Source organism: Aspergillus melleus, assembly GCF_016097325.1.
Source record: "Aspergillus melleus strain CBS 546.65 chromosome Unknown contig1, whole genome shotgun sequence".
NCBI classification, from domain to species: Eukaryota; Fungi; Ascomycota; class Eurotiomycetes; order Eurotiales; family Aspergillaceae; genus Aspergillus; species Aspergillus melleus.
In genome coordinates, this window is record NW_025763370.1 from 5388001 (window position 1) to 5407650 (window position 19650).

At 48.9% G+C, this 19650-nt stretch overlaps 4 protein-coding genes and 1 non-coding gene across 5 annotated transcripts; 1 reads left to right on the plus strand and 4 right to left on the minus strand.

The window, feature by feature from the left end:
- Positions 1–1858: 1858 nt before the first annotated feature.
- Positions 1859–3487, minus strand: LDX57_001906 (Sds3 domain-containing protein; the record flags this gene model as incomplete). Its single annotated transcript, XM_046083553.1, has 2 exons — positions 1859–2977; positions 3050–3487. 2 exons carry the CDS (start codon positions 3485–3487, stop codon positions 1859–1861), a joined length of 1557 nt encoding a protein of 518 aa, XP_045939510.1.
- An 861-nt stretch (positions 3488–4348) lies between these two features.
- On the minus strand, positions 4349–6176 carry LDX57_001907 (uncharacterized protein; the record flags this gene model as incomplete). The annotated part of the gene is made up of 2 exons (XM_046083554.1): positions 4349–5397; positions 5459–6176. The coding sequence occupies 2 exons, from the start codon at positions 6174–6176 to the stop codon at positions 4349–4351; spliced, it is 1767 nt and encodes a 588-aa protein (XP_045939511.1).
- Positions 6177–12491: 6315 nt separating this feature from the next.
- Positions 12492–12971, minus strand: LDX57_001908 (YjgH family protein; the record flags this gene model as incomplete). Its single annotated transcript, XM_046083555.1, has 1 exon — positions 12492–12971. One exon carries the CDS (start codon positions 12969–12971, stop codon positions 12492–12494), a length of 480 nt encoding a protein of 159 aa, XP_045939512.1.
- Positions 12972–13357: 386 nt separating this feature from the next.
- LDX57_001909 (uncharacterized protein) lies at positions 13358–14350 on the minus strand (the record flags this gene model as incomplete). The annotated part of the gene is made up of 2 exons (XM_046083556.1): positions 13358–14147; positions 14220–14350. 2 exons carry the CDS (start codon positions 14348–14350, stop codon positions 13358–13360), a joined length of 921 nt encoding a protein of 306 aa, XP_045939513.1.
- A 2018-nt stretch (positions 14351–16368) lies between these two features.
- LDX57_001910 lies at positions 16369–16500 on the plus strand. The gene has a single exon. It is a non-coding gene; the product is annotated as a tRNA-Ser (tRNA).
- The last annotated feature ends 3150 nt before the right edge of the window (positions 16501–19650 follow it).

A 19650-nucleotide genomic window follows, 5' to 3' on the forward strand; every position in this document is an offset into this window, starting at 1 on the left:
CAGCTTCCGACTCGCTATCGATCCCTGTAGCGGCTGAGACGGCCGTGCCAAGATACTTCTGTCTTCAAAGCTCCCGTGGTCGATATCAGTTTCCTTGAGGTATTTGCGAAACGAATCGACCGTCCTAGTCAGCCACTGTAGAACGTCCTTTTCTTGTGCGTCTGATGGCCAGCCTCGCCGACCAGTTGAATCATTGTATAGAGGTTCATCGCCATCCGTACAACGACGCATTATTATAGCGCTCGCTGCCTCTAATCCATCTATATTTCCGAAGAAAACGTCCGCAAAATTCCGAACGTCGATGCATATAGATCCTAGTTCCTCCTTCAACACGGTATCTACGTATTTGTGATGCTCCCACGAGTTGACAAAGTTGCTTGTCGTATGAAAATACGGTGTCTGGCCTAGAGAAGGAAGCGGCCTCCGGGGCGGGGTCGGTTCAACGACTACTCCGTAAGCTCTACGCCAGATAACCTCGTCTGCTTCGGCATCCAGGACAGCATTGAGTAGTGAAATGATCCGCCGTATCTCGAACTCCTCCGAATCGACGACTGATATGAACCGCCGAAGGTCGTTCCGAAATGTCCCTTGGCCAATCGTTGAAGGTAAATGAGAACTAGCAGGGAGGTGCTGCAGAGCGAAAACGAAGTTGACCAATAGGTCTTTGAAATCTGCTCTTGTGTTAGAAGAATCGGATTCCGGATAACATGTCAAGCTCACCTTTTTGCTGTTCTAGAGCTGCAGGATCGAATGGTCTTGCAATGCCTAGGCTATCGCAGCTTGTTTGGAAGCTACGCGCGAAGGCGTCCAGGCCGCCCTTGATAGACGGTGCCGTAGATAGCTGCGCGTCTGAGGGATTTATTGAACCAGCCGCATCCACACATTCTATTAACACTTTAAGAAGATTGGATTAGTGGACTTCTGTTCCGATGATGGAGCGAAGAGCCGATCCCGTTAGCCAGGTGGATCAAGATGTGCCAAGGCTGGGTTTATGATTTATCACCCGTCTTGGATCACCTGACGACCAGCCCCACCTGACGAACAATCAATATGGCTCTAATCGATAAAGCGATTATAGAATTAGAACCCTTAATACTCTTCGAATCTGCCGTTCATTCAGGTTGTCAGTCCTTAGGAAACGGTGGAATTTGATAGCACCCATGGAAATCTCTAGGTAGGTATACTGTAGAATCAATCCTCCGAGAATCTTATGAGATTAGATAGCTAGCTAGCCAAGCCACAGTAGACTAAAGACAGAAGAGCGACAGATGAAATCTACCCACTTCAAAACCATACATAAAATCATATTTGTACCGATCTATCGGCTTTATACTGTAGGAACCGTAAAGAGTCAGGTCGGGTCAAGTCAAGTCACGTCGAACAAGCAAACGAACCAAATAAAACAAGTCAAAGTAAGCAACCATATACGCCAATTAAGTACAATCCCATGATAGAAGATAAGATAGAGATGAAGAAGCACAGAAAAGAAACACAAAGAGAAAGGAAAAGGAATTCACCGTCTCAAACAAGCCAGCCAGCCAGCTAGCCAACAACTAGTTGATCTGTTAGTCAATCAATCCCGTATATCGTGATGCCTTGATATGATATAACTTCTGGAGTCTCAGGTTTCCAATTGCTTTCCAATCAACCGACCAAACAGACAAACAACAAACAAACGCCTCTGGTATTTGAACCTATTCCATCCTTTGCCTGTACTTGGTAACTCGTACTTGCACGGGTTGTGCTGTACATCCACACGCCTTGTCCTTGCACGCCAATAAAAAGAAAAGTAAAACGCCCCAATCGATCAATTATATCCAGGTTCGATATAAAAAGCAGTAATTCTGAGTCGAGCAATTTAGCCCGCTCGGGCCTTTTTCGTACGCTCTTGTCCGTAACTGTCGTCGCTGCCTTTGAGCGGATACAGATGCATGCCCATATCGATGGGAAAGTCGGGATGCAACAGGCTGAATCGGTTCGGGTTGGTCGGGACCCCGTCCGTCTCGGTCGGAACGGGCTCCACCAGTAAATGCACCAGGTTCTTGTCGAAATAGCCCGACGGCTTGGCGTTCAACCGCTGCAGACGAGCCCAGTCGTCGTCGACTTCTTCATTCATCAGCGGAGGCAATGGGGGCGCGCCGTTGTTGCTGGGTCGCGCGTGGTAATTGGCCAGGATGTTGTACGGCAAGTTGGGCCGGACCGCCGGCTTGTCCGACAGTTCCGCAAGCGCATTGAGCGCATGGTTCCCATGTCCGCGCGTGGATCGCGTCGCATGGTAATTCTGACTGGCCGTGCGAGCCATGTCGGTCGCCGGGGTACCGTTGTCCTCGGCGCCCGTACCATCCACGCCGGAAGCCTCCTCCGTGTCGGTATTGTTGCCGTTCGTCGCCGTGCCGGACGGCTGATCGCCGCCACGCTTGGAGGTCGAGAAGAAATGTACGGTGGCAACGTGGGCTTGGTTGGCGTGGGCGCTGAGCTCCTTTTCGGTGAACAGGGAGTTGATCGAATACAACGGCGCCTGTTGCTGCTGGGCCAGTTGCGCCTTGGCGCGCTCGGCCGGGGCAGACGACGATGTCGCCGCCGCCGTGCCTGCTGCCGCGCCGCTCTCTCGCACCGGCGACCCGACATCCTCCTCCGGCGCCTTGCGCTTCCTCTTATTGATCTCAGATATAATGCCATTGCCCAACTCATCCAAGTCGACTCGGTGGCGAGTATGACGGGTCTTCCGGTTCCCGTGGATCCCGCCGGGACTGGCAGGGTTGGTGATACTGAATTGATTGGGGTGCAGCAGAAGAGCGTTGGTATCGGCGATATCCAACTGCTCCTTCTCACGCATCAGACGAGCGCGTTTGCTCGAGATGGTCTGCACGAGTCGTTCGCGGAGAGTAGAGGAGAGGTTTTTGTATTCTTCTTCGGCAAAATGGATCCGGAAAGAATATTCACGAGTAAATCGATCCAGGTTACTATCATGTCGATGCTTTAATTCACGTCAGCTTGTCATCCCATACCCTCTTAACCCAAGACCCAAGAAAGGAAAAATAAAACTTACCGCCAACATCGCCAAATCCGCATCCTTATCAGCCTTCACCTGATTAACCTCCTGCACAAACCGCGAGTACCACATGCCCGCCAGACTCGCCATCTCCTTGGCGAACTTGCCCCCACCCACGGTATTCTCAATCAACTTCGCGATGTCGTCCGCGGAGTCGGGGAGCGGGCCGGGGGAGTAGAGATCGGCATTGTTGATCAGAGTCATATCACACTGCAGGGCGTGCAGTTGCTGGCGGAACTGGGTGTCTCTATTCTGGCTGAACGAGGCCGTCAGGTCCTGGAGACGCTCTTGGAGCGCACTGCGCCGTTTGTCTCGCTTGGATAGAGGGACGCTGGTCGGGGGACTCGTCGAGCGGCCTCTCGAGTGTAGACTGTTGAGGAGCGCTGGGCCACCATTATTGGGGCCAGGGGAGGCAGGGGCAGGCGAGTACGCCATGGCTAGTCGGTGTATACTAGCTGGCTGACAATGGAGAAAGAGGTCCTGCTACCTCGAGAGGGGAGAGGGGGAGAGAAGGAATTGCTTAGTGGGTAGATGGGATGGAATCTGCAGATATAATCATGGACAGATACGCAAATGGAAACAGGCAAGAAGAAAACGCATAAGCAGCAAACTAGCGAGACGGCACAAAAAGACCAAGAAAAAAGCAGAGGAAGTGAGGACGCAGAGAAACACAACTGGTGATGGAGCAGAAAGCGGGAATCCGGCCGCGGGCCCAAAACAGTCTAGCGTCGGGGACATTTTTGACCGCCTTCGTGATGTCGTTTTTCATGAGTAGAGAAATGCTCTACGTAGTATGAGGGCTAATAAGATATATCACATTACGCAGTCTCGAGTCAACAAGTCTCACACAATTCACTTCCATTCATATCATCTGTCAGTCCTCATTCGGATCGTATATGTCCATGTTCTAAATAAACCATGCTAGTTCGTCTCGCTTCAATAACCATAAATCACAAACATCCTGGGTATTTATCCGATCAAAGAAATCAAAAAATGTAATAGAAAACCGCAAAAAAAGCCGGTCCGACTTGTGGACTCCCCAATGTGAACCAAGTTATATATGCCACAATCAAAAGACGCCGCCAGTTCCGTCCGAGCCACCCTTTTTTGTAATCACCATAGTATATCCAATGAAGAGATGAAGGTAAAAGGAAAACCAGACAATAGAAAAAAATAATATGAAAAATGTAAAAAGGGAAAACGCGGTGGCGGGCTTGAGTTGTAATCAAACGACCTCCGGATGATTCTCGGAATACTGTAGACCCGACCGATCATCCCTCTTTAAGGCACTCTCCTTTAGTGGGACCGACGGATCACAAATACTCCGAGTTCAATCCCATCACGAGGCTCCATCTCTTCGCCGTAGGGTCGTTTCCGGATCCCATCAAGGATCTCGCCCAACAACATAGCGGACGTCACTTCTTTGTCTTGCAACATATAGTTTGTCGTTTGGTTCGACACCGACTTGCTGGCGGGAAGCCGTCGGCCGTTCTGCCAGTACAGGCTGAGCACATCCTTTATCCGGCTCTTTTCCTGGTGGATATACCATTCGGTCCAGACATTACGATCCGGTCGGGCGCTGCCTTTCCGAGCATCGGCAATGCTAAACCGCGAGGTTGACGAACTCAAGTTATCACAGAGCTGGGCCAGATTATCTCGCATCGTGTCGAAATCTTCCATATAAGAAACTGAGGCCAGCTTGCCCAGATACCGTCCAATGTCGGCAGACAGTTCGTTGACCACCACAAGCTGCCGCAGAAGAGGGTCGAGGATCGGTCCTAGAAATTGGGACTTGAAAGTTGAGCCACCGCGTCGGGTGGGGTAAATAAACAGGAGTGAGCCACCATCAGGGGACAGCTCACACAACCGATCCACCAAAAAGGACGGTCGGTGGGGTTGGAAAAGATCTTTGTACTCCTGTGCCGATGATGGCGGGATATACCGTTCCAGAACCGAGATATGTACACTGAACGGCGGAACGATGGGCATGGGAAAGTGAGAGGCTTTCGGTTTGATGGGGCCTCGGAAATCGTGATAAGCGGATACTACGGCCGCACTGGAGAAGACGGTCGAGTTGAAGTAGTCGTCCGCCGGGAACATGGATCGGGGTGTGGTAGGAGGAGAGCAAGGAAGGTTGGAGAGGTTGAACTGTTCGGGAACGGCATGGGTGATGTTGATGTATGGCGACTGTCCATGTTGCAGTCGATGCTGAACGGCTTGGATCAAGCCAGCGAAAACGTCCTCGCTCGTGGGGACGTGCTTATCGGCCGGGCGTGGATAGGGAAGCATCTGAGACACAACCTTGACTGCTTCACCGCGGGCGTTCGAGAATGGCAGAGACGATACTATGGAAATCAAGTCAGCCATCATGAGCAACGCCTTTTCCACTCTGCGGTCTAATCTTACCTGCTGCGTCGATTCCAGTCTCTAACCATGTGTTATGGTCACAATCCATTTCACCAGATGGCCCCGGACTGCCTCCTGAACTGGAAGGCGACACATTCGACAGCTGGTCGGACGGACTGCCTAGGCTGTCTGACGAGGCGCCTGCGGGTGTGCTGTCCATGTTGGGACCCTCGTCCATGGGCATCGGCCCAGGTTCCCGGGTCATATGAGGTTCGAACAATAACATGTTGGATTTGGGATCCCACGCTACGTGCTCTTCGTCTTCTGGAGGAGTGGGAGGGAGAGTGGACGGGTAATCGCCTTGGGCCGAGAGATCCCACACAGCGGAGGAAGACTGAGATGCTCGAGCCGCCAGCGAACTCGATGCCGTCGAAGAAGAAGGCGAGAAGCGAGAAATAGGCTCCTCCGATTGCGTCCGCGATTCGATTCGACCGGCGGATTTGGCGGAAAGGCCGAGGTGTTCAAAAGAGGAGAGATGTAACGAAGCGTTGCTCTTGGAGAGAAACCGGGAGACGGGAGACGGTTTTGTGAGAAGGGACCCTTGCGAAGCTCGCCGTTTCAATCGACTCGAGCCCGTGTCTCGGGACGTTGGTGGTTGTGGTTGCAGTGACTGCGGATTTTGTTGTTGATCAGGTGAGATGGGGCTTAATTGGTTGGGATCCTGCTGCTCCAGGTTGGTCACGACTCCTTGATGCGGCGAACCGACGCCCCTGGGCATATATGAACTCCGGTTGAAAGAAAATTGTGAGTTTGACGAGTATGACGAACGCATAGCCGGGAAATCTTGCACCAGAGAGTCAGGCCGATATGGTCCATGACACTGTGACTGATTCATCCAGGCTATGTTGATGTCCGGGCGAAGAGCCACGAGAGAGAAAGAGACGGAGGGAGGAGGAGGGGGGAGAAGGTGGTGATCTGCAGGACGCCAAACAATCTCTCCAAGTCAAAAAGAATCAGGCCACGATGATAATCTGGCAATAAAGACAAATCCTCCAAAACCGGTTTTGACGGATTAGATGGAGGGAGGTAACGGCGATTATGGTCGTTTAGTGAAAGGAAGAAAAGAAGATCGTGACAGTCGAGAGAGGACGGAAGAGGTGTATGGGTTAATGGCGGGATGTCGGGCGACGGATGGAGCAGGGTCGAAGAATCAGAGGGACGGTCGGGGAAAAGCGAGTTGAAGAGTGGAAGTGGCTTGAGTAAAAAAGAGAGGAGGAGAGAAGCGGCGGCGCGGCAGGAAGAGAGAGGAACGAGAGGGAAAAAAGAAGTGGAGGTTTTGGATGATAATGATGATACACAGTGGGGAAAGACAAGGGAGATTGGGAAGAGAAAGAGGGAAGGGAAAAAGCTTCGAGGTCGGATAAGAGACGGGCAAGTAAGTATTAACCAGAGGAGTAGGAGAAGCAAGAGAAAAGACAACGGGCGCCAGGAAGGCCGAAAGAATGACGCCCAGGAAAAGGCGTTGACCCAAAGGGCAGAACCTGAACCCTCTAAAGCGCTCCTCGGGCTGCGACTTTCCACCGGCGTTCTAGACCGGGCGGCCTTGGCCTGATTTGGCCTGATTGGGGAATCCATGACACGAGGACCGCTCGTCTTGTGCTCCTGTCGGTGTAATCCCGTTACCGTCTTTTTTATTTTCTTTTATTGATTATTCGGAGTATCATATTAGATCCTCTAATATTTTATGTCAAGGAATTCCTTCAATCTCATGTCTATCTCATTTTGACAGATGCTCTATACAATGCTGTCTGGCACCTCCCAAATATTGTATGTACTAAAGGTCTCGGTCGGTCGCGGGCAATCCTTCCAGCCTGGCATCTCCCAATACGATGATCCAACGGGGACCCAATGCTAGTCATAGGCCCCCTCCGACTCGTCTAGGCCCTTCATAGTGGCTGATCGGGGCTAGGTCGTGTCCAAAAGACCCAGCCGTACCGTAACAACCATTACACAGTCATCATTATTTTTTCCCTTCCCTTCATTTTTGTCTTTCGTCGGCGGTCTGGGTTGAGGGAGGGGGGCAAAAAGACAGCCAGGAAAAAAAAAAAAAAAAAAAAAGAATGATAGCAACAGACCCACCATTTCCTCGACCTGACTGGAATGGGAGATCGATGGACCCTTGGAAAGAGAAAAGCGGTTTGACAGGTTAGGGAAATTGGGGGGAAAGGCGGTTTGGAATAGATGAGGATGATTCCGATGATGATGAATTCGGCGGGGTGGATATTAAATAACTTATTTAATCATGAGTTTAATGGCATGATTGACCCTTTTTTTTTCCTCTGCCATGATCCTCACTGCCAGTCAAGATGCGATCATCCGGTTGACAGATAGGATGCCATTTTGTCAAAGTGGCCAAAGCAGGTACCGAAGAGGGGGGAAAGGAAGAAAAAAAAAATAAAAATGAAAAAACGGCAGGTGTAAATCCTTCGACTTGCTCCGGCATGGGGATCGGTGGTATTATTAGTTACATTTACATACCTGCTTTACGCCGATCAGCGCCATCAACGCCTCCTTGGGAACGCCATCGCCGCCAGATGACTGATCGATATCATCCAGACAAAGAAACCTACTGCGTGTGTTGGTTGTACAACCAGATTATCATCCTCGTCGTTAACATTATTATTATCGACTAGTTTCTTTGACAGGGTCGGTAGAAAAGAATGTGACGCACTGAGGAGTCCCGGAAAATAGTCCCTGGTCCAATAATCGCTAGTTTTTTTTTTTTTTTTCTTGCAGCAGACTGATGGGAGGTGGGAAGGACCCAGATAAAATCAAACTGGACAGGAGGACAGAAAATTATTCAACTAAAATAAATAAGAATGGCGGTCGAGCAATAGCGTATAAACTAGCCAGACGCTCAGCTCAACGTAAATTGATCCCTCCAAGGGTCAGACCGATCCCTACGTCAGTCTATCTGGACCTCTCTGCTTCCACCCTAGCTTCTTTTGCTTCTTCTACGGAGTACCCCCGTCATACCTGTCTCAGGATTCAGGGTTCATGTCTGACTCAGATTATGTACACGGTGTATACATACGGTGTAAGTACGGTGTAGGTGTATAAAATAATATTAATGTCCTGTGCCATGTAGGATGACGATGTCTCCAGACAGAGTCTAGAATCTTCGCTTCAAGGCTGTCCAGATGAAAACGAAACATTGGCAAATCAGCCGGCTCTCGGCTGCTTTGACAGGGACCAAGACGATAACCATAATCCTTAGGTGTCAGGGTTCAATTTACTTTGTATGTACATGTAGTATGTACAATTGTAACCAGGTTTAGTGACTGCATTAAGCATTGTGTTGTATGTACCTTTACAAGATCATTCATTCTCTTGCCTCGGTATACTTCTCCTCACTAAGAAAAATCCCCCCTCAGCGCCGCCTAAATTCAAGAAAAAGAAGGGAGAACCTCCAAAAATCGACAGACGTCGACCACCTCCATCCCTTCACAGTCCTGGGTCGAGCGAAATGAAAACCAAAAAAGAGAGGGAAATCTACCAGCGTGATTGGCCCCATATCCACCCAATAAGTTGCATCGCCCGATCCGAAACCCACAGCCCATTTCCGGTCCGGATTGACGTCTAGACTTCTAGACCCTGCTCCGTGCTGCCGAAGGGGATCCGCCTTTTTGGATCTGTCTCGGGCCTTTGCACAACTATTTTTTTTCTTTTCTTTTTTTTTTCTGCCGACTTGGTCTGTTTCTCCAATTTTCTGCCTTCTTCGGTCTGGACTGTTTGGACTTTATTGCGGTGAGGTAACCTCTGCTATTAAGATCTAGGCGAGCAGAGCAGAGTAGAATCTCTCGCTCTCTGACTCTCTACTATTGTCTATGGTTAACTTATTGATCCCATTCGTCTGTAGGGACAGAAACTAGACAAGTAAGGTAATGTAACCACACCAAATAATCGAGAATAAATCCCAAGCGGTGACCCACGGCAGATCCGGAGGTTTCCTTCTTTGTCTTTGAGCCTCGATTCGACCTTAGTTTCATGCATGTCTAGTGGGCTTCGGTAAGGAAGATATTTCGGAGTACGGGTGGTCCTGTCGGTAGAATAGAGCGTGGAGTATAATAGAGTACCTCAATTAGTAGTTACTGTACTCCGTACTCCGTACTTACCCATCAGTTTGGTAGACAGGATCTAGGATGGGAGTGTGCTGTGATCTCTCACTTTTCGCTGCGTGTACGCTCATTCTCCCTTAGGTAGGAAGATTTCTCCTGTCGACTAGGGCAAGACCTCATTATCCCCTTCCATCCTGTGTAGGAAGGACCGAGAAGTAGAAATAGCTAGAAATAGGCCTAGGAGCAAGAGTAAAATGTAGTCCACCACCATCACCACATCCACCCCATTCTTCCCGTTTCCTCCCCCTCTCCCCTCTCCCCTTAAGACAGAGGCAGAGAGCCAGCCAGATCCGACCGTTGCCCTCTTTAGGCAACATGCATGCAGCGAACGAGTTAGCCGGCTGGCTTTACGTGGTTCGGTAGAATTTTTCTTACACATAAAATTCATAAACCACGTTACTTTGCCAGTGAGCTCAATTTGTTTTAATTTGCGTCCCCTTAACTGCTCGACCTATTATGTTTTCGAATGGGGGGATCCTGGGGGGGAGGGGGGGGGCATGAGGTGGGGGAAGATGGTTGTCGGCGTACGTAGTCGTAGTATGGTTTTAATTGCTTTTTGCTCCACGCCCAGGGCTACTACACACGGAGGGAGGCTGGTGTGGAAGTAAGCTGGAAGTAAGTAAGTAATACGAAGATACCTACGTTAGAGGTCATGTATGTTTTGCCCTCTGATTCAAGCATGATTTATTCATTCCAGTAGATACTGTGGTTATCATCGACTACTGAGTACTGACACAGGGAGGCGCGCCCCAACAAGCTCATTTAAAGTCAATCGATAGAAACCTTCGGCTGACTTTTCTTCCTACCGCGAGGGATCTCACTTCAGATATTTCCTATAGGGTACCTCTGTTGGGGTGGAATGTTATATTGCCGGTGTACCATGGGTATGTAGAGTCTCTTCTTTTGCAGGTATGCCGATGTCGCCTTGAATGATCCCGGTCGGTTTGATGATTTGGGCGAGAAAAATTAAAATAAATGGAATGAAAAACGTGCGAGAGAGTTGTCAAACACTAAACTCCATTTTCAAACACCATAACTCGAGGAGAAAGGAGGAGAAAGAAACGATGAGGAAACACTTTCACCCTCACCATCACCCTGTCTGTAACCAATGGAGGAGGGTATCATGGGTTTCATCAGAGCCGACCCGGCGACCCCTCTTTCTACCGACACTGTTGTCGATACAGTACGAGTTAAGTAACATACTATTCAATATTCTATTCCATTCCATTCCATCCATCAAACCATAAGAACCCCAACTATCGACGAAAAGAAAGAAAACGACACACCCAGACAAATAACAAGGAAGAAGAAGAAAGAAGAGGGGTGTGCACGAAACCTGTTCATGGTCAAACGGTCAAACCTGAACCACCACCACTATCATCATCGATCATCGGCATTCTCCAGATGACCCTAACCTACCTTGAAAAAACCTTGATCTTACCTTGGTCCTGGCGCCGGGTTGTTTTTCTTCCGTTGGATCACAGGGTTTTATTTATTTCTTTGTTTCTGGTCTGGTCTGGTCTGGGCTTTTGGGGGTCTTGTTTACTTATTTACTTATTTTACTACCTACTTATTCACTTACCGTCTAATAACTATACTTTTACCTACCAACCAAGTTAACTGTGCTAAATCTGTATGTGTAATCAACTCATGAAATAATTACAAAGTACATACAGTCAGGTCAGTATAACTATTCCTAACTATCCATGGCTTATGCAGGCGTTCCCGTGTCTCCACTTTTGCCTTGTCTCGAATAGACAAGGGTCGGTTGTCGGTCGGTCGGTAGGTAGAGTAGGTAGCCCTGTCTACGGTGTAAGGTAGTCTACTTAGGTACTGTATGTAGGTGGTAGAGTGGTAGGTAGGGGTGGTTTCAATTTCATCTTCTTTTACTTCAAGAGTTAAGAAAGTTGGAGAATTGACCTAGGCAACTAACGACCCAGGAGACTAGCCCTTGTCTTGTGCTTAGTGGGTTAGTGTTAGTGGGTTAGGGCTGGATATTATTTTCTTTCTTGCGTTTTTGTTTGTTTGTTTGTTTGTTTGTGGGGGTTGGTTTTGTTTTAGTTACTCTAGTTGGGTTGGGTCGGGTCGGGTCTGGCTGTCTGGACTCTGGTCTGGTCTGGTCTGGGACCGAGATCACCGTAGGGTAGGAGATTTTCTTGAAAAGAAAAGAATCAGAAAAGAATCAGGGCTACATACGTAGTGGTCTAACAGAGTATGTAGCCGCTATAGAACTGGGGTTCTTGGTTGTTTTTGTTTACTTTGTTTGATCTGGACTTGGCTTACTCCAGACAAGAGTATGTATAGTTGCAACTACACCATACAGGAAGTATATATTAAGGTAAGGTAGGTGGAAGAAAGCAAGCATCTACATCTTGAAGATAAACCAAAAAAAACACAATAATGTGTTTCTTTCTTTCCATCTCCCAATTGTACTGTGTACAGTACTCCAAACCCAGCACAAACAGTGATACCCAGAGGTAAATACACAAGAAGATTTACCTTTTCCCACCGACGATCTTCAAAGTCTCGACTCGGATGTTGTGGTGCGGAAGTGCCGATTAGAGTAGGTGATAGGCAAATTGTTGGCTGTTCTCCCCTCCTCTGTTCGGAGGACGGAGATCCTTGTTCTCCACTGTGTCCTGTGACGGTCTGACAGGGACAGTGACTCTGACAGTAACTGACACTGACGGGTAGATTTATTATTGAGATTGGAATACTATGTACATATTATTCGATATTTAATTTGGTTTGATTGCAATGTGGTGTCGATGATCGATCGATCTTGCTGCGGAATTCAATTGAATTATTCTAGATGGAATCGTAACAGTCAACAATTCTTACGGACGGATGATGAATCCAGAAAATTCTTTGAGATGATTATTATTCAAGATAAAAAATGTCTACTCTATTGTTAATCAGTCCATCTGTACCATCGCATCCATCTCGATCTCTACCAACATCCTTGCATCCACAAACCCATCCCGCACCACCACCATGGTCGCGGCCGCTCCCACCCCTGGATGACCGCCCCGTCCCAGAACCTCCGAAAACCCCTCCCCGACCGCCACGCAGTCTTCCGGTCGACTGACAAACATCCTGACTCGCACGACGCTCTCTGACCCCTTGCCGCCTAAGGCCTGGATGGCTTGGATGCATTCGCCGAGCGCCACGCGCGTCTGCTGGCGTGCGTCGCCCGGAAAGAGGATCTGCGGGGCATCGCTGGGAGACGCGGGGTCGATGGCCGTGGTGCCGGAGACGAAGATATGCTGCCCGTGTCGAACCGCTCGGTAGTAGCCGATTTTCTCCTCGAAGGGCGACGACGTGGCGAAACATTGCTTGGAGGGGTGAGGGGTGGTGAGGGTGTGGGTGACACCTTGCTCGGTGGGGGAGGTCATCTTGCTGGTGTTTCGGTCTTTGGACGGTGTGACGTGGAATTGGGAAGAACCTCGGCGTGTACCACCTCAAGTTCGTAGTCGTGAAGGTCCAGGTCCGGCGACTGTGCAGCCGTTATAAGAATCCGAATTGGCTGTGAGTCATGCCAAGCTTGACTCGATCGCTTAGCTCGTATTTCGGGCTCGGGAAGCGCCGGCCGTTATGCAGCTTCAGGGATCTTCCCCAGTTCAATCCTGGTCGACGTGTCGAGAAGCCGAGAGACCCTGGACAATCCAGGTAATGGAGTACTGCTAGCATCGCTGACTTGCAATGCCCAATGTACTCATGCATGTTTTGTCACCGAGACGGCTTGGATATCATCGATCCAAGTCACGTCCGCAGGTGTGGTTTAAGAAGTGACGGATCTTCTTCGGGGATCGCCGTGTCGGCGAGCATGGAACCGCTGGGGCCGATCGCTCCAGTACGATTGCATGCAGCGGTTGGCCGAGATTTTAGAAAATCGGCGCTGCTCTTCGGTGGTCAACACCGAGTGCTTCTGCGCACAGCTGGAGGTCTTCACCGCAATGGGGTGCATGTGCTGCTGGCGCGACGAGTAATGCACGCCGGTGTTGTACAAGGTCTGCGACTGAAGGGACTTGCGGTCGAGAGCGGTGCGGAGCTCCAAGCACTGCAGCACTAGCTGCTTCACGCCGTCGGTCAACGCGCAGGCGCGGTACTCGATATCCGGCCAGAAGTCGTCGCCCCAGAAGGGATCCTCGCGGACGGCGGCTTCCAATGCCTCAAACCAGAAGTCGAAGCTAGGCAAGCGTCGCTTGGCGTTGAGAAGGTCTAGACCTTGCAGGTGGTCGGACAAGAGGCAAGCCACCGCAACGAACCGGATCGTCGGCTCAGAGTGCAAGACGTGCAAGGCGATGCAGGCGGGGCATCGTTCGGTCATGTACCAGTCATGCTCCTCGCGCAGGATACAGTGCAACCAGGCGTAGGCGCTCCGAGCTTCTCCGCGGAAGGCGCGCTCGGGCTCTGTGCCTCGGTGAGTGGGGAGCACGTCGGCGGCGACGCGCGAAGCTTGGTTGTGGAGTAGAAACAAGGGGAGAAGGATGGTATGGATGATATCGCGGTGAAGACTGAAAGTTTCCTGCTCATCCTCGGAGCAAGAGTGGCGGTGGAAGGCACAAAAGCTACCGACCGACAAAAGTTAGCGATTGAATGCGCCGACCGAGTTGTCACGAGGACGGGTGGAATCCACCTACCTGGGAGCGTCCATTCCCATTTCCTGGCGTTTCAAGTGCTCTCGAACGGCCTTGAAAGCCTCGTTGCGGTCCAGTCTCTCGCCGTCCGCGCGAGAGATCCGAAACGGCGAAAACGTGTTACCCGTGGACATGGCGACGACCAATTGGAATTTCGGGTGGCGGAGGAGAGAAAGATTGGGGGAGGGGGACCCCTGAAGCTTAAGAGAAGACGAGAAGTATAATATCAAGGGGATCGGCGTGGAGATTGAACGATCTAGGAAACCGCCTTCAGAGTTCGGCAGGTGACGTCGAGGACGAGAAAAGGCGAGGGATGCCACCCAATCAATTGGAATAGTGGAGTTGCAGAGTGGTCGAGATGCGGGCAAGGACGAGAACCACGGATGGCATGGTCCAGAAGAGGCGATTGGGGGCGAAGAAGGGGGATGTATGAAGAAACGAAGCAGCAAGGCAAGAGAAGCGAGAACTGGGGGGAAGGGGGAGGGGGTGGGAACGTAGCAGTATTAAAATATTAAGTTAATTGGGAAGGTCATAATAATAATAATAATAAAAGGAGACGATCCCCGAATCCAGACTCTGGGCTGGAAGCGTACGTGTGCCAAATGGTTTAATTAGCAATTTTAGCTCGGGGGACTTACGTTAGTTCCTCCAGTCCTTCCAGACCCGCGAAATGAGAAACCGGGCAGCGTCGAATCCCGTTTGCACGCATGCGGTGGGAGGCCCCGTCATCCACGCAAGCCCCGTCGATCCTTTTTGGCTTTTCTTTCTTTTCTTTCTTTTTCCTCCCGGGCGAAAAGGAGCACCGTTACATCTCCTAATCTCCCCCTTTCTAGGGTTTCATTTTATCTCGAATTGACTTGAGACGAGGGATTCGAATAGATTGATTTTTTTTAATATCATTTTATTTTTATCCTGCTGTCAAAGCCCTACGGCGTCCCCGTAGAACACAGCATCTTTCCTCCGTTCACCGGAGTACAACTCTAACTACTGAAGTACTGAGCACAGCTTCCCCTCTTTTCCCAATTAATTAAAAGTCTCCCCCCTTTTTCTCCCGCCCTAACGTGACCACAACGTGACAAGTGACAACGACCTCCTCCCCCTAAGAGCCAATAATGGCGGGTCGCAATTATCGTGCGGTGGAGCTCCCCAGGGTCTCGATCGTTGCCAAGGTTGTCGCCCATTGCGTTATTGCGTCCCCGATAACCGCTCGCTCCTCCTTAGCGCCCACGGCTACACAGTGTAGATAGCCCGTTTGGGTACTTTTGGGACCGTGTGACGAAACTGCCCGCGGAGTGCCTGCAGATCGTCGTCTCTCCCCAGCACCCTGATACCCTGATCAGCGTCAATTAAATCGGATTGAGTCCGTGTCGGGTTACGATGGAATCTCGTCTGGACGATCTGTCGGAGGCCGACCTGTTTCGAGTAATCGTGATATATATGTAACCGAGAACTGACTGGCCACTCGGCCAGTAGTGAGTAAACAATATATACACCGTATAGCATTGCCTTTTCGGGAATCACAACCTGTACACCGGTGTACATATCATATCCACTTCGATATCATGGAGTTCCTTTAGATATTTTCTGCTACACGATCAAATAGTGGACCTTTGCAACAACTCGTCTCGGTGACGCCATTGCTTCGCGTAGACCGTTAAATGTGAGGGCTACGCCATAGTTAGGGGATCTCTGCGCTCTTCCCCGGAGAATCATCCGCGGAGTAACGCTGTTCCAGCATCAAATAGATCTCTATATTCATGTACTAGGTAGATTTGGATTTTGTGGAAGATTCCGGTAACAGCATGAGAAATTGGAGATTCCCATCTTCCTGACCGCGAGATCCTGCATTCGAGCCGGGAAGCTCCGCACGATTGAAGCGGAGGATTCCATTAATTTCGCCACTGTACTCCAGTATTTCAACAGATTGCTTTCCATACTAGTTTCCTGATACTGCAGGGCATTTCCATCCAAGGTACCGGAAACAGGAAAAATGAAAACGACGACAAGGACGAGATTTGAACTCGCGACCCCGAAGGGATAAGATTTCTGTTTCTAGAGCGCACCGGCCCTATGGCATCATTCAATTAATAGCTTCAAAATTACATTTCAAATTTGGAATCTATGTCCCTAATTTAAGGTAAATAATATCACAGGCAAGGTGGTCGAGTGGTTAAGACGTAAGACTTGAATCCTTTTGTGGGAGTGGTCCCTTCGGGGTTCTGTGCTCTCAAGGAACAGGAATCTTATCCCTTCGGGGTCGCGAGTTCAAATCTCGTCCTTGTCGTCGTTTTCATTTTTCCTGTTCCCGGTACCTCGGGGGGAAATGCCCTGCAGTATCAGGAAACTAGTATGGAAAGTACTTTTTTTTTTTTTTTTTTTTTTTTTTTTTTGGTTTAAAAAGGATTTTCTTATGTAAATTATTGCATTTTTTTTTTCTTTTTATTTCCTGGGCACAATTTCCCTATGGTAACAACTAGCTAACGGGTCAAGATAGATCCTTTCATCTTCAATATGACGTGGTCTTAGTCGATTTCATAGAGAATTCCGCTCGTTTTCATGGAACCTACCGCTTCATATAGGTAAAGACCTTCGGAACTTGCCTTCATCGGAGGTTTGGCGTATTGCTCAGAGCACCCAAAAGGCTTACAGATATCAACGGGATGCTCAGGAAGCCATGAAATAAGCGAGAAATCAACACAATGATCATTTCAGGATGTGAAACACTTCTAGCTCCTATGTGTGGCCCTTGGAGAGCTGATGTGACTCCTAATCCGATGAAACTCCAGGTGTAGGATGCTTGAATTGCATGAAGATCCCGCGGTCTGCAGCGAGGCTATCACTGTGGTTCAGCTGGCAGGCAGGCAGGTGTAAGTGAATATGAGTCGTCCAACAACAGGCAGTGCTCTACCAATTCACTCATTCCTCTATCACCCCATGAGCTCCTCAGGAGGAAGCCTCTCTTCTGAGATCCCCTGTTTTGTCTCCTGGCTTTCAACTTAGCCTTGAGCCTGTCCTCAGCCAAGCGAAGAGCAGTCATATCACTCGGGTAAATGCTAGATACCCATCTCCAGCTGAATACTTATCTAACTTATATTTCTACCAGGAAACATACCGTTGCGATATGGACCTGAAAACGCGAGGAAAAAAACACCTCCCCGGCAACCGAACCCCATCTCCTTCCTCCTCCCGAGCTTCAAGAACCTGGCCATGTCCTACCCTGAGCCACCTGCCTGTCCATCGAACTCTAAGATGTTCCTATTGCCCGTGCTCATATTGTCATGAATAAGATCACATTATTGATGATTAGCCAGACTGTCCCGTATGTGTATCATACCATCGCAAAGGACACGAGCCTACTTGTCGCTATAGAAAAGGGTATTATCAGGAAATACCAAAACCCGGACCACAAAAATGAAGGGTCTCGCAAACTACCTTTGTTGATTCTGGGAGGTAGCCCCGCAAGGAACAGATGCCTTCTTTCTCTGGCCAATATAGGCCATCAGTCCCCCACACACAAATTACTGAGGCCAATAAAGTAATTTGGTAGAAATGTCGGCACCTTCAGCTTCACTGTCCTATCTTATCATCCCAGACATCAAGTTCTTGTGCCTCCGCGATACACTGAATACGGTGATAAACTATCTAGAGAGACAAGCTGATGTGAACCTAAGACACTTTCCATATGGGCAATTCCATATGGGCAAGTTATTCACACAGTAGGTAAAGAGGTACTTATTGAGATACTTGTTAATGGCGTCTGTCCTGAAATCAGGGCGTCAGAAGGACAGATGATTACCACTCAAAGGTATCTATTATCACACATTCGTTCAGAAAATACACATTGAGAATGAATCTGACAAACCTAATTAGACTAATTGCCGTTCGTCAAAAGCAGCTCAGAAATGGAATGAAGCTCTAGCGTCGAGAAAGCGGATATTTGGACTTTGTCCTAGATAACCGGAACCAAGCCTACTGGCGGGCTTATATTAGCCAAACCCATGATCCCCTTCAGTGATTTCTCAGCATATCAGAGGAATACGAGATCATAACCATGGAAGCCTGCACTACTACACCCTGCGGCCTGCACATCCCAAAGAATCCAAGTGCCAAGATAACTGAATACCGCCATTGATGCAATATCCGAATTACCGAGCACTCAAAGTCGATCATTATCTCTATGATGTTTCTACGATTCTTACGGTATGGGAACTAATTCCAACCTAATCTATGTCTGCGGGGTTTGGAATATGCATGCCTCAGGGTGTATATCATATGGGTGGGCAGCCCGTTCAGATCGGCTAATTTTATCCGACTGTGGTCAATACCATATATCACTATGGACTCACCTGAGATGCAGCTCATCTGCGAGAAAATTCTCGAGAATGTCATATACCGTGTTTTTCAATCACTTCCCCCATCCACCTCGAAACAAGCCTTTGAAGAAGATACGGAAACGCCTTACGCATGTATCGGACTTAACATTGTCTCACCTTTGTTCCAAGGATTGACTCTTCGGAAGAATGCACGTCATCATTTCTCTAGCCGATAGGAAAACCCTCGGACCCCGAAATCCGTGGATGGCTGAATTATCGAGCAAGAGAGAAAGAACAAGAGGGGAAAGAGGGAAAAGTAGAGAATAAGCCTACAAGGAATCCTAAGTTGATGAAGAAAGTAGAAGGGTTCAGAAATGTGCTTGCTATAGCTATTATAGCTAAGCCCAAACTTGCGGACCTTCGATTACCCGACTTTCTCAGAGATGATCACCAAAGCACTACTCTCGCAGGCGATATCAATCTACTTCAGAAAAAATCACATACAGCTGTCATTATCTGTAAAGATAATGGCACAAACAATGTTCCTAGATTGATAGCGCCGGCGGAAAATGCCAATACACATATTGGTATAGTATTGGACACGTTGCATACATCACAGGGGTCGAATTCAATGGGAAAACGCTCTTTGAGGCCTACCAGGAATGGACAACCGAAAGATCGATTAACATTCCCGGTCTGTTTTCCTGGCTCCACGATCAATTCCATACACCAATAAATGGATGCCGCAACCTGTTGGAATTATTTTACCGTGAAATGGATTGTTACATTCATCATTAGAGACGGATCGGAGAACGGCCAAACTACGATTGGCTGCGGACGATATATCATTCCATATGCCAACAAGTTATCAGGATAGATCTGGCATATTACGTGTGGTATGTCACATGCAGGCCAGACCATGCCTAGCGTTTAATCAGTTACCCTTACTACGCGAAACACGCAGAATTCGAAAACCGTACCGCATTCAAATATATCGACATCAACATCAAAAAGGCGATTAAAACAAACAGAGGGCTTAACGCCATTCCAAAAAAAAATATCTCGTTAAATAACGAAGACATCTATGACTGTACACTGATAGTGCCGAAAATACATCAACA